The sequence below is a fragment of the Sceloporus undulatus genome, chromosome 6 (genome assembly GCF_019175285.1).
Source record: "Sceloporus undulatus isolate JIND9_A2432 ecotype Alabama chromosome 6, SceUnd_v1.1, whole genome shotgun sequence".
NCBI lineage: Eukaryota > Metazoa > Chordata > Lepidosauria > Squamata > Phrynosomatidae > Sceloporus > Sceloporus undulatus.
Window position 1 is genome coordinate 42,509,378 of NC_056527.1, and position 14,634 is coordinate 42,524,011.

General features: G+C 40.5%; 1 protein-coding gene across 4 annotated transcripts in view; it reads right to left on the reverse strand.

Moving 5' to 3' along the window:
• Positions 1–14,634, reverse strand: part of SKAP2 (src kinase associated phosphoprotein 2) — a 149,263-nt gene that overhangs the window by 119,186 nt on the left and 15,443 nt on the right. For 3 of the 4 annotated variants that reach the window (XM_042474654.1, XM_042474651.1, XM_042474652.1), the window contains exon 4: positions 268–369. In XM_042474654.1, the coding sequence (XP_042330588.1) occupies positions 268–369 (102 nt within the window). The remainder of the gene's footprint in view (positions 1–267; positions 370–14,634) is intronic. The other variant, XM_042474653.1, reaches the window with a different exon arrangement.

A 14,634-nucleotide genomic window follows, 5' to 3' on the forward strand; every position in this document is an offset into this window, starting at 1 on the left:
AGTGATACAGTTAGGGTAGAGGACGAACTGGTGCCGTTCATGGGGAAAAAACAATGAATAAGGTATGCATTTGAATTTTTTTTCACTGTATCTTTTTCACCACTAGAGTGTGCTCTTCAGTTCCTTAAGGGTCAGTGATGACAAGAAACAAACCCCATAAGTTTCCTGAGACCTTCCATTTATCCACAGCCCAAGAAACACTGGAGTCAGAAAGCAGTGAATACCAACAAAACCACCATGACTACTAAGATACAGAGAGTTACTTACCCTCAAGGGGCCCATCATCCTCTTTATCCCCACGGTCGGATGCTAAAGAGAGATTGTCGGGTTGCATGGGGCCTTCAAGCTCTTCCCCATCTTCCAGTTCTGCTGCACAAATCAAAAGTTTATGAGATGTTAAAACAGGTTCTTTGCAGTTTGCCTACATATACAGAATAAAGCACTCTTAGAAGATGAGCTCCAAACTAAAATCGAATCTGCAGCAAGTCCCACCCCATTTTTGTAGATCAGAGATACAGTGCAAGTTCAAAGCATGTGGAGAATCTGGTAAGGAAGCTGACTCGTAGTGGCAAAGACTGAGTCTCAGCCAGAGATTAGAAAATTTAACTCTGGACTACAACTTCCAAAATTTCCTAGCCACCACTGGCCAAGGGATTTGATGGCTAGCGGATTCTATGAATTGTAGTTCAAACAGTAAACTTGCCAAGCTCAAGTTTTAACCACCATGTAGTTTGCCTGAATTAATTATCAACACTTTCCCAGTCTCCTTGTTTAAACGGAAGTAGAAATATACCAAGAGAAGCCTGTTTGATTTAGTGGTTTGAGTGTTGAAATACAACTCTGGAAAACTAGGGTTTGAATCATCATTCAGCCATGGAAACCCACTGGGTGACCCTGAGCCAGAAACACTCTCTCAAGCTCAGAGGAAGGTAATGAAAAACCAACTCTGAACAAATCTAGCAAAAAAAAATGTTTTGCCTTAGTTGCCATAAGTTGGAAATGACGTGAAGGTACACAATAGCATGAGAACTGAGAATGATACACAAGAGAGGAAGAGTTGGATCTATTAAATCATGACTAAGGTCAGCTAACTGGAACCACTGTAAAATGTCTGACTATCCTACAGTATCTGCAGCAACTGCTATTGTGTGTCTATACCACTTTTTAGCTCTTTTGAGCTTAAGACAAGGTACGTGGTTCTTCTGACTCTTTTTTATCATCATATCATGGGGTACATTAAGCTGAAAAATAGTGACTGGAACCAGTTCACCACCAGTGAGCTTCATGGCAGAGTGGGGACTAGAACACAGGTCTCCCAAGACCTAATCTGACACTCTAACCATAGTATCAACCATTTTTCATCATAACTGCCTTCATATCCTTCAACACACACAAAACCCCAGCACCATTCCTTTATGAAATAAATGTAGAAGAACATACTATTGATAGAGAACTGGAAGCTATCAGAGTCAGATGCGGACTGTGTTTTATGGCTCATGTCTTGTCCTCTGTGATTGTATTTTATGCATAACAATTGCATTTTATCCCTTTATCTCTTTTATCTCTTTTGCTATTCATAGCTGTAGTGCAATCTAAAAGTTTTTACAATTAGAGCTTAATATTGGTTTTTATGATTACTATTGTATTTGCTGGTCAATGACCGAATAAACTTTATTACATTACTAAGCCCTTGGTATCCACTGAGGTTTGGCTCCAGACCAAGGCCACCACCACTTTGTGGATACCAAAATCTGTGAATGCTCAAGTCCTGTTATGTACAATTGCATAGTAAAATGGTGTCCTCTTATATAAAAAGGTAAAATCAAGGTTTGCTTTTTGGAATATAAGCTGTGGATGGTTGAATCTGTGAATGCAGAACCTGTGGATATGAAGGGCCAACTTTATACAGAAAGATAAAGCAATAGCTCTTATTAGCTGCAGCAGCATACGTCTGACATAACATTGGATTTAATGCTTTTCTCTTCAGTACATAATATCCATGTAGCAGGACATACCATTTGTGACTCTGCTGCCACAATGTTGTCAGGTTTCCCTTTAAGCATTAATTGGCTGCAGCAAATCTTAGGGCATGTGTGGCATGACATAGTTGTGACATGAATGCTTCATCACCCATCTACCTGGCAGTTCAACCTCCATTAATCATGCCACCACTCAACCCACCTTTCAGCAGCTTTGTGTCGGACAAATGCCACATGCCAAACCCAAACTATATCCACTTACTTGCACTCATGACACCAGTTTAGGCTTATGAATGGCTTCTAGCTCCCAATCATCAACGTTTCTCTGAATCTATGGCTACCTGAACATTCGGATAAACTTCGTTTCAGTGCTGATTTATAATGTTACACTGAGGTTTATGAATTAAAATGGAAAAATGGGTCACACATGGAAATTTAATATCATCATGTGTTTTAAGTAAATGCTAAAGCACAGCCTCTAATCAAAACATTTTGATTCTCTATGTTACTCAGACGCCAGGACACAACTAATACAGCTTTCACTTCCAATTCAAATCAGACCTCACTCAATAAAAACTTAAGACACCCCTACTATCATATTGAGGACATTCTCATGCAACAAACATTCAATATCGCAACTTTACCATGGAATGTGTAATTCAATTAAAGATAGTAATGTGGATTTTTTGGAAAAAGTAGAACTGGAAAATTTTCTAAATAATGTTATCTGATTTAGCATGTTTGGTTTAAATGTTATATTCAGACACATTCAGGTACAGCCATTCTTCATATGAAACTAGTTAATTGGAATAGTATATACCTCCGTCACACTTATCAAAAAAATGACTATACCTGAAAGATAGATTTTTTTAGGAGAAATATCTAAAGAGAGATGTTTCTGACATCTCTTATATCAGCAAACTCCCTTTTGCTCAAGTATAACTGTAATATTTTCAGTTTCACTCATTCATGGTCTGCACTACTTATCAGTTCCATTTCAATCTAAGAAAAATTGGATTCAGTACAAGTAGTTGAATACTATATTTCACTAAAGGACAGATTGCAATACAACAACCCAGACAACTATGGATAAATGTGCAGGGATAGATAGATAGATAGAAAGACAGACAGACAAAGAGACACGGTGTGGAAAATTCTCCATGGTAAAATATAGCACTGGAAAATTTTCCAGCCCACATCGCTAGTCAAAAATGTAGATCATTTTACTTTCATGGGATACATATAATAAATAAATGCCCAGGTTTTATGGCAGTTTAGATCCTGCATCTCAGCTATTATTTCACAGTTTCCCATACTTGCACAAATCTTCAAATCCCAGGACTCCTTTGTAATCTAGATGAGATCACAACAAAATCCTCCACAGAGCACAGAGTCAAAATCACCATATCTAATTAGAGTAAAGTATGAGCATGACTTCCCATAACTTCTAACCGCCTCCTAGTTATATCAGGAATCAAGATGAAGCAATGCTTAAAATATACAGAATAAATTTTAGAAGCACACTCTAAACACTCCAACTCCCTAAACTGATATTCAAAACCAGTAAAAGATTTATTCAAACTGGATTATTCTTTGGAATCTAAACACAGGGGCATGAAGATAATTGGCAAGATCAAAACACAGCAAGATATTATAAAACAGAACTTGGAAAACTTAGTTTTCAGGACTATACCTTCCAGGATACAGCAGCCTTGGGAAGTTTCATTCCAGAAAAGAAATGTTTCGAAGCTCTGGCTACAATTCACGTTACATAAAAACATACATAAATCACGAGTAGAACAAAAGTCTTCTTTGTCATGAGATGACATACGATCACACACATACCATTGACTGAATAAAAACATTTTACACACAGTAAGATTGAAAGACAGTTGTTAAACTTTTTTAAATGTCATGGCTTATTGGCAGGCATTCATAAATCTCATGATAGACAACTGCCTCCTCTTCCTCTAAAGAGAACCTACTGAAGGAAAGGATTTTAGACTACAAAAGTCTAAGTTGCAGTCATCTTTTGGCTTGCAGTATGCAACTAGTTGGCTACTACCCTAAACAAACCTTTAGTCTGACACACCAGGGATGTTTTTATCTCATGCATGCAAGAAACCATTGCTGCCCCCTTGCCTTGACAAAGGGGGGCAGACAACAGGAAAAGTACTGAGAAAGGGACAGAATTGGTCGCTCTCCATGCTAGAGCAGCACAATGTCGCATAACCCTGGCCCCAGACAGAAACCAGAACCAAGCCACTGTCAATACTTTCACATTGAGTCCTCCTTGTAGTGGAAAAGGCCACCCAGCAAAGTGGGATAAACATTTTCCATCATGGAAAGATTTCTCACAAAAATTTCCACTGTTTGACTTTTTCCCCAAAAAATGCAATGTTCCTTCAAATTAATTGGTAACATAATGCTTGCAATACTAATCAAATTCAGAAGTTTCCAATTTTTGTCAGAACATTTTACAGGAAGCGTACACAACTATATAATAGGGATGAATATTTAGTTCTCAGGGCATCCCAAAAATGGTATATTAAATAGTGTTGCTATTCCACTGAGTTTTCATGGCTTAAATTCATTACATGTATTTCAAAAATATTCAAATTAAACCTTTTTAATTTGAATATTAATGTTAAATGTTATTAAGAAATTGTTAAACAACTTTCTCTGCACTTTGCTGATTTTTTCACTAACCAAATATTTCAGTTTGAAACAAAGATATGTAGACATCACATAAATTTTGATGCAACATCTTTGTTCCTTCCTCCACCAAAGGAGGGCATTTATCTTTCTGCCTGGTAGCAGTTTTCTTGTACACACTAGAAGAAATTAAAATGGTATAATAGTGTAGGTTCTGTGTTCTATGCTTCCCTGTAGCCCAGGAGTGAGTAATGTTGGACTTTCCATAATCTCTAATCAACACTGCAAATTATCATTATTATTATTATCTTTATCATCATCATCCTCATCATCATCATCATCATCATCCTCCTCTTAGCAGGCCGCATACTGCCCACCCAGCACTAGCCCCCACAACAGAGACTAAAGACTGAATCTGAGTTTCTCTCTCTCTCTCAGTTCTCATTTGGAAAAGGTGGTAAAGGCCTTAGTTTTGCTGATTCTCCTCCTGCTCTGGACTGCTGTGCCTTTCTAGCAGTCGGTTTCGTACTTCCACCTTCCTTTCTCTACACCATCTTTGCACATCTCTGCTAATGTGTGGTGCAATCAAATTATGGCAGTGTTATGGCAGTATAGCTGGGAACCAGAGGCTTTCCAAGTCTTGGAGAGCATGAGGCATCCCAGTAAAGGTTGGAAGTAATGATTAGAAAATAAAACCATGGCTGGCTACTAATCTAAGCCAATCATGGTGGATTCTCAGGTCAGAAAAGTCTTCCTTTTTCATACTATAAATTAAGCTATCTAGCATCCAAAAATAACTGCCACAATAACCTTATGTGTGTCTCCTCAGAGGTCTAAACTGTATAGGGTTTACATCCTAGCGTATTGAGATATTTTAAAAAGGTCACAGAAGGCAAAATTCCTCTCAGTTTCTCCATCCCACCCACAAATCTCTCTGGAGGACAAAAGAATTCTCCTTAAAATATGCAATATGGCAGAAGGGACTGGAAACTTTCTTTTCTTTAATTTAACTCATCTGACAGCTCAAAATATTGTTAGCATTGGTGGGCTTCCCACTTGAGAACACATTTTTCTTCTTTTCACTTTATGCTGCTGTCTTTCCTTTACTCATATTTGAAAATTCTCTATCTTGCTTTCAGTTGTTTGTACTATACTCCTCCTGTACATCTTCTTTCGTTCATTTCTCTTTGTACTACTTCCAGAGGTCTGTTGGATTCTGATAGCAATCTTACCATTAAGCCAATAAGATTATTCATATTGTCTCATGCCTTCATCCATCTCTTTTGGCAGCAGTTTCTCCCTGGAACTCATTGCTTCCAGAAACATGTTTCATTCAGTGTCTTCCTTTCTTTAGCGAGTTTCCCAAGATATCAATATTTTCCTCAGGCCTTCTCTGTGCCAAGGTTTTACTTTACTTAACATCTCACCTTTTTTTGTTTCTTTGCCCCTTCTTTCTTCCTTTTCCCCACTGTTTGCTTCAGTTGTAAGCCTGAGGGGAGGGTTTTGTCACGTCGGTTTTACAGTTTACAGCACTTCGCTTTTGAAGTGTTAGAAGCTTTATTATTATAACACAACTGTTCCACCCATCTTAAATGTTAGCTTAATGAACAAACCACTTCAAATGAAACAAACAAGTGGGAATCTTAGCTATTTTTTACACCACAGAGATCCTGCCACTACTGCCATGTCCTAGAATCTTTATGTACACTTTGGTACTCACCACCATGTAGTGATGGCTTACAACCCAGACTGCTTTCAAGAGAAACTGGTTAAATTTATGAAGGATGACATTACCAACAGCTACCAGTGATAACTAACAGAACCAGAAGTATCATCTTAACACCAGAAAACATCCAGGGGTAGCCATACAGCAAAGTACAATAATTTTGTTGGTCATACAAAATACCAAAACTTTTATTGAGCCACAAAATGCATGATGCAAGTTTTCAAAGCTCCAGGCTTCTTCAACAGGCAAAAGAGTTAAAAATCATATCATGCTGGGGAAGGGGGGTGATGTTAAGAGTCACAAGCCTACATTTTGTCAAGATTTGTTGCTCTTAGTTAAAATGGGAGGGGGGTGTCAATGCAGGCACAGCCATTCCTTTTGGCCATGTGGGTTCTAGAGTCTTAAAGTCCAGGGAATACAATTTGAACTCCATTTGCAACACAAAAAAACACTTCCTTTGAGATTCTGGTTGCCTCTGTCCTTTGTGAGGCAGAAAACACTGGATTTCTCAGGAAGCCTCTGCTGTTGCATTTAGACAACTTTTAGGTGCTGTTTAGATAAAACAGGCTAAATGCACACCCTGCTGAAGGAAGTTTTACCTTTGTTGGAGGTAGAAATCTCAAAGATTAGGTCCCAGTCCCTTGGCTCCCTATTTAGGATATCCCTGTGGCAGCTAAAATAAAGTATCATGGAATCCAGAAAAAAATATACAGAGGTAGCCATGTTGGCTATATAGCAAAGTATAATAACTCTTAATATCAGTTGCTGGAGAACACAGAGTAAAGGGTGCTGCTTACAGGCTTTCCATAGTTTTGGCTATAAACAGAATAGCATACTACTTTGGATAGGCCTTCAGCTCCTCTTATCTTCAAATACTTTCTCTATATTTCATGGCACCTTTCATTCTTAAAGGCTTCAAGAAGCATATCTGACAGGTTTCTGCCACACATTTTCAGCTTTCTTAGGCCCAAGCTCAAGGGCTTTTTGTCGAGTTTTGAGGCATCCCTGGGCATCTCCTGGGTTCCTTCCACTGTTGGTAGACCTGGAGTCATAGTAACACTGTTACTGATTGAAGTAATAGTTTCATGCAGCATTCAGCAGTTACTTCAAGCAATTCTTTAGATTTCCCACAATGCCCTAAACAATGTTACATCAAGCACACTGTAGGAAGCTCAGTAGTGGTTAAATCAGGACTTTTAACACTACTTAAATTGCCAAGCCGGGGTGGGGGGGTGGGGGGTGATTAAGGATGGTGTCCTAGACTGTCAACAGCTGGAGACATACCCACAGGTGAAAGCCACTGACTCTACCTGTGGTGTGAAAGAAAGCCCTCTTAAGTGGGTGAAAAACTTGTATCCTTCCATTTGTAAGCAGCCAGGAAAACAACATTGAAACTTGAGGTTTTTATCAACCGCAATTCCATAGGAGAACAGTAGAATCACAGAATGCAGTATTGGCTGCAGCATTCAGTTTTCCCATTTTCTTTTTAAGGACAGAGTTCTAGCAACTATGACTTCACGGATGTCCCTGGAGGTATATGGCATGATCTCAGAACAGGGTTTCCATGCCTTTTCAGTTCCCTGTGACCAGATTCCGTCCTTTTCCAGGACATGTCCTACATTTCAGTCTTCTATCCAGGAGGAATTCCAAAATGTCCTCCACTTTGAGCATGACTAAGAAGCACGAATTTATATTACTATGGGTGTTTTTGACTGTTATTTTAGAACATCTTCCACTTTTCTTGACTCCTCTACGTTTTGCAATGCCTTGACATCTTTTGTGGTTATGATATCTGGTCACCCTGCCTTTTGACTAACAGGAACTGCTACTCCTCTCAGTCTTTCCTGTCCCCTCTGAGCTTAACTGCTTGCTATCTACATAATGGTTGGAGAAAGGGGGAATCCCACAACAGTGTGCTATCCCTCTCAGGGCTCATTCCCACTAGGGTATGAATCGATTTCCTGATTGATTTATATGTGTGTCATTCACACTGGGAACCGTTTCAAACCCAACTGCATTCAGTTGGAGTCATGTTAGATACAAATCCAAAAAAATGTTTTTTTCAAACACTAGTTTTGGGGCGGCTCTTTTGTAAAAAATCGATTCAGAGGAGTGTTCTAACAGTGGGAACAAGGGATCCGATTCACATCTCACACGAAGTTGAAGGTGGTGAGCTGGGCTCCCTTGGCGCCTTGCAAGCCTTCACCTGGCACAGCAGGGCCCTGCTTTTGGGGACCCAGCTTTGGGGCCACTGTAGTCGTGGATGACAGCAGCCCAGAGGGAGCAAGCCAGGTGTGGGACCTCTATAGCCCAGCGGCCACCTCAGAGGAATCAGAGCCACTCATCTGGCTTGGCCTTGCCTGCTCCTCCAGGGGTCTCTCCAGGTGGGCATTCTCTTCCTCACCCCTCCCTTCCCACTGCCTTCCTCCTTCCTCCTCTTTCTTTCCCAGTGTGATCTCTGAGCCAAAACAGGCCAGGGCAAGGAGGTCCCAGTCCAGCTTGCAAAAGAGCCAGCAGGGCAAGGAGGAGGAGAGGGAGATGGAGTGCAGCTGCTGCTGCCATGGATGGAGAGGGTCCCCCAGAGGGTTCCAGCAAACAGTACCGGGGCGAGGGGTGCACCAGAGAGCAGCCCAAGAGGAGGAGGAGGAGGAGCCGCCAGGGCCCAAGCCTTTCCGACTTATAGCACCCCTAAGGCAAACCTATCATAGGGTTTTCTTGGCATGTTTCTGCAGAGGGGTAGTGCCATTGCCATCACCTGACAATGAGAGTGTGTGACTTGCCCACGGTCACCCGATGCCTCAGGGAGGCCCCAAATGTAGTAAAAATGCCCCCACAGCCCCCAGGGGGGATTAGGGGGGGGGGTAAAAACTGATATATTTTTGGCAGGGGTGTGGCCCTCTAAGATCTCCTATGGGGCTATGACTTACCACCTTTCACCAGTTGCCCTTCCCTCTGCTAGGTCTCTCACCATCCCCAAATTATATGACCAGGGAACCTTTTATAAAACAAGACAAGAGTTCATGTTTGAAAAAAGGCCCTTCCTGGGACTGAATGAGCTGAGGAAAGTGATAGTAAAATTGGCTCCCATGACCCCCAAAGGCATAAGGTGTGCTTGCGAATAAGACAATTCAAGGGCTAAATCAGCCTTCTGACATCCAGAAGGAGGCATGTGTGGCTGCCACACCACTGGATGCCCCCCCCCAATTTAGAGCATTTTTAAATGAAGTCAACAACTGGGTGAAATACCAAGGCAATGTTTCATGCAATGAAAAATGGTGCTTACCATAAAAATAACATTTTAAAAAACCACTGTGGATTTGTTGTGGTAAAAATGCAAAGCATTTCACTTTTAACAGATCCAAATCCACTAAGTGTAAAAAAAAAAAAACCCACTTAGATAAATAGTTATTTGTGGGGTTTTGGGGCTATGAGGCTGTATTCTAGAAGAGTTTATTCCTGAAGTTTCATCAGCACCTTTAGCTGGTATCTTCAGAAGATGCCAGCCACAGCTGCTGGCGAAACGTCAGGAATAAATGTCAGGAATAAACATCAGGAACAAACTTTTCTAGAACACGGCTCATAGCCCGAAAAAACCACAAAAAAATATGGATGTCAGCCGTGAAAGCCTTCGACTTCACACTTAGATAAATAGTTTCACAGATTTTGAGCTATGGCCAGCCTAGTTTATGAATTATCAGAAGGTACTGCCTTTGAAACTATAAATGCTACTCAACCATTCAGTCCAAGGAGTCACCGTTGAGTAGTCCAAGCCACAAATTATGTCCCCTCGACAGGAGCCATGTGCCTAATACTATTTCTGGGAGGGAAAAAGACATCAATAAACGAAAGTGTTCAACTGGTATCTATGTAATAGAAAGCTGAACTACAAAGGAACAACGAGCATCAGGTAAATGTATCCAGTACAATTTGCCGACATAATTGAAAGCATTACAGCCTAATCAGACATCTAAAAGCAAGGCATGTTCAAACGAAATGTCTATAGACTCATTAGCGGGCAGCCATTCCATTATAATCATGCATAATGTCAGCAGTGCCTTGAGCCTGTGCCAATGACAACAGCATAAATTTTGCATCTCATTTCTCCAGTCATAAAATTAATGATCAGTTTAAATATACTTCTTTACAAAAAGTTATTACACAAAGAAAAGGCACAAATGTATCCCTGTGATGCAGCCAGGAGGATAATTAAGAGGCTAATGCTCATTAATATGGTTTCCCCTGAACAACCTTTGATTTATCCTAGAACTTTAAAAAAAGTTTCATTAATTAAACACGGTTAATGGTTACCGGAAAAAATATACTGCTCCTATTTTATTTCTTCCGTGATTTAATCACTTATGTTTCGATAGTAGAATATTTTAAGTTGTTCCCAATATGGCAAACAGTACCTGACCCTTCTTTATTAAACCGTGTCTTTTAAATTTTAGTATGTATTTGCTTATTGATCGTCACGGATAATGGTGTTGCACTAATACGGGAAGCAAGACACTTAAATCTATTATGAATGAAATCTACCCTTTAACTCCCAGTTATCACAAGAAAGATTTCAGAGTGACTCTGCATCAGCTGGACATCAAGGAATTAGTATTTTATAATGCCTTATAACACAAAAACTCTTTCACCTATGTTCTTCACGACAATTGGTTTAGAATGAAATGTTTTGCCTATATTTGCCTTCTGCCACAGAACATGCAAGACTACACGCATTGACATAAATTTCAGTCAATGCTTTCAAAGCAAAGTGTTGTTTCTGGGACGCTGCCAAATCCCTAGATGCATATACAGTGTTCCAATACTATGTTAAGCAATAGTGGTTTAGGAATGAAATTGCTCAAAATTCATCTTGAATTTACAGCTGGCCTTAGCTACTTCAGCTTTTGCTACACTATGCCACATTACTAAGGAAAGACTCATTCTTCCTGAATCAGAACAACTTTGCCAGCACAGTTACTATTATGCAAATACATTTACTGGATGAGAGGCATGCTCATACATACATTTTACACATGTTAATTCCCTGCTTAGCTCAATTCCAATAAAAGAACAAAGGATCCCGTGGCAGTTTAAAGACTAATAAATTTATTACAACCTAAATTCTTGCGGTCTTTAAGTAATTTCATCAGAGATGTGTATGAATGTGTCATAAAACACTACAATAAATACATTACTCAATAATATACAAAACACTGCATAGCAGCTGGCACAGATATATTTGTTAGTTTCCCATCCTGCGTAAATATCTCACACTTTTGTCCGATGGCCTAATTATCTGAATTGCAGTTTGCAAAAATAGTTGAAGTAAGCAAAATTCACATGGTTTACTTTTTATAAACAAATGCAAAACTTTTCTTAGTCATTTTTATTAGAATACCTGAAAGTATTTACAAATCTGAACAGCATTTTAATGCTCAAAACAGTTAGCACACTAGTTTTTGCATGCCAAGAGAGCTACGTCTTGCCTGCAGACACTGTATAGAGTCATCTGAAAAGGTTACAATTTAGAAAATGGTTTTATCTCCAATAGTTATGTTTCCAAGTTAACAGGGTAAAGGGAAGAATTTTTTGAGAATTCCGTAGAATTGTATCTTTGGTAGGGAAGTACAGTAATAGAAAATTCTCCATTACATAACATTTCCCACAGGACTCCCACCCTACATCATTGGTTAATAATTAGGTTCTAGAAGGGTGACTATAATAAGACTGTAGCTGAAAAACCAACCAAGTTCTGTGGAATGTGTAAACATGTGTAAATGTGTGTAAACATGTGTAAAAGTCTAAGATATTTTTGTCACATATTTCATGCACTGTATCACATCTCCACAAATGTAGGAAGGGTTATCCTTTATAAGTATATAAAAAGAAAGAAAAGTTTGTGCACCTGATAAACTCAAGACAGTCAAACATACAGACACATAAATGAAAAAGGGAGGATGATAGTAAGAAGGCCTTCCTTAACCTGGTACCCTCCTGATGATATAGACTGCAACTCAGATTAGCCCTATCCAATAAGGCCAGAAAAAATGGCAGCTGTACACCAAAAATGTTATACTGGGTGAAGCTGAAGGAAGCTTACTGAGGCCCGTTACAGACGGGCATGAAAGTATGCGCAGAGCGCGTACTAGGGTTAGAAAGGGGCGGTGCTTCCACACGGCCACCACCATGAGGACGTCACGACCGCCCGCCTCTAACGGGGCGGCGCGGACGTGACGTCCTCTCCGCACCAGGGCGTAATGTGCCCTTTCCGCGGAGCAGGAAGGAGCTCCGTTTCGGAGCTCCTTCCTGGTTTGCTCTGCTGGTGCAGCCTTCAGACGGCTGCGCCAAGCAGACCAAAGGAGAAAGGGGCCAAGCTGCCCCTTTCTCCTCCTCCCCGCCGCCGCGGGGTGTCTTTGGGGCTTGAAGCCCCAGGGACACCCCTTTTCAGGCTGCGGGGAAGGGGCCTTTTGCCGCTTCCCCGCAGCCCGAAAAGCGGCGGATCGGGGCCTCAGCAGCTGCTGCTCTGGACGCTGAGGCCCCGATACAGCGGGGAAAGGGGCGGGTGCAGCCCACCCCAAAGAGGCGGTCTGTAACCCGCCCAAGGCTTTTAAAAATTGTTGTACTGGAGTAATGGAAGTACACACATGTTATTAATTCATCATCAACTAACCCATAGACAGAATGGGTATTATTTTGCCTTAAAGTTTGCAGCATGGGTCAGACTTAAGGATACTCAACTTCACACAGAAAAATGGATGTGACTCTAGGATTCCCTTGCCCAAATCTAATATGCTGTTTGGCAAGGGTGAAAACATGCAGTTGGAAAACGTTACTGGGACTACATATCCTAGATGCCCACAGTAACCATGGCCACAATGCTAGGTTACAGAGCCTGAGTAATATGATCCAAAAAGCAATTTTTCCAAGTTATGAGACCTTCAGGTGTTACTGGACTATGACAACTCTCATTTGTTATCCATAGCAATGGATAGTCCAACATCTGGAAGACCATGAACATTTTCACACCCTTCCCAAATTGACTTTTTCCTCACAGGGAAGACATAGTATATTTTCTTCTGTAAACTGAACAGCAGCCAGGAGTGAGGTTTTGGTCAGAAAAAGAGACAGATTTTTTTTCCCCACTGTTGTTTACTTTCTGCATCTCATCTATATGTAGTCTGGCTTTTAAGATGCTAATAGCATTAAAATAGTCAGAGCAATGCAAAAAATGCATAAATGGCAAAGCTTCAAACTAACAGTACATACCACCAGTCCAAGAAACAAGACAGGACAGAAAGGGTACTGTGAAACAAGTGTATGCAGCCATAAATCATCAACTGTGCATGTAGCTCATGCAAGCTTTTTAGCATGTCAGCAATATCTCCTCCTTTCATGGACTTACACACTGTACACAGGAAGCATTCAGACTTGCATATTCACAAAAATTCTGCATTTACTTACACACATTGCTCAGGTCCAGGCTCCAAGGAGCACATTTACACTGGAATACAGATGAATCTTAAATTGCTAGATTAATTACAAACCACAAAACCAATTACTATCATACACAACCAGCATTCAAGACAGTTGTTCTGATGGGATCATCCTCTAATGCTACGGAATGTGAACAGGGAAGCCAGAACTACATCAGCACATCTCTTCTGTAAAAGTTAAAACTCTACCAGTGAGTTATTTGGCAAAGAATCAAGAGGTGAAGGGCATGCAATTGGCCCAGCTACACATCTAGAATCACAGAGTTGAAAGATACCCCAAAGGTGACCTAGTCCATTTCAGAAAGTGCAGAAATAGACACTAAAACATCACAAGAAGTGGCCATATACTGTAACCTCTGTTTTGAAAACTTCCAATGAAGAATGGGCCTATAGCAGCACTGACAAACAACATATTCTCAGAAGAGAAGCTGGTGTCAGGAGAGGGAGCAAATAAACATTCACACATACACTAGACATACTCAGGTCTTAAAAGGAACTTACAGGGAAGAGAAGCAAAGAAGTGATGAATCCATTTGCCTGCTTTCCCTACCAAAAAGTTAATCACTCAGATTGCAACTTTGAAACATGACTCCCTTGTTCACAGTGTCAGCAGCTGGATTGACAAGAAACTCTGTGTGTGTGTGTGTGTGTGTGTGTGTGTGTGTGTGTGTGTGTGTAGTATCTACCTGCACATGCCTTCCCGCATCCAGCTAGGAATATATACATTATGCAAAAACTTATTGTTTATTTCTGCATACATAGGGAGACTATATAATGTAATTTTGAG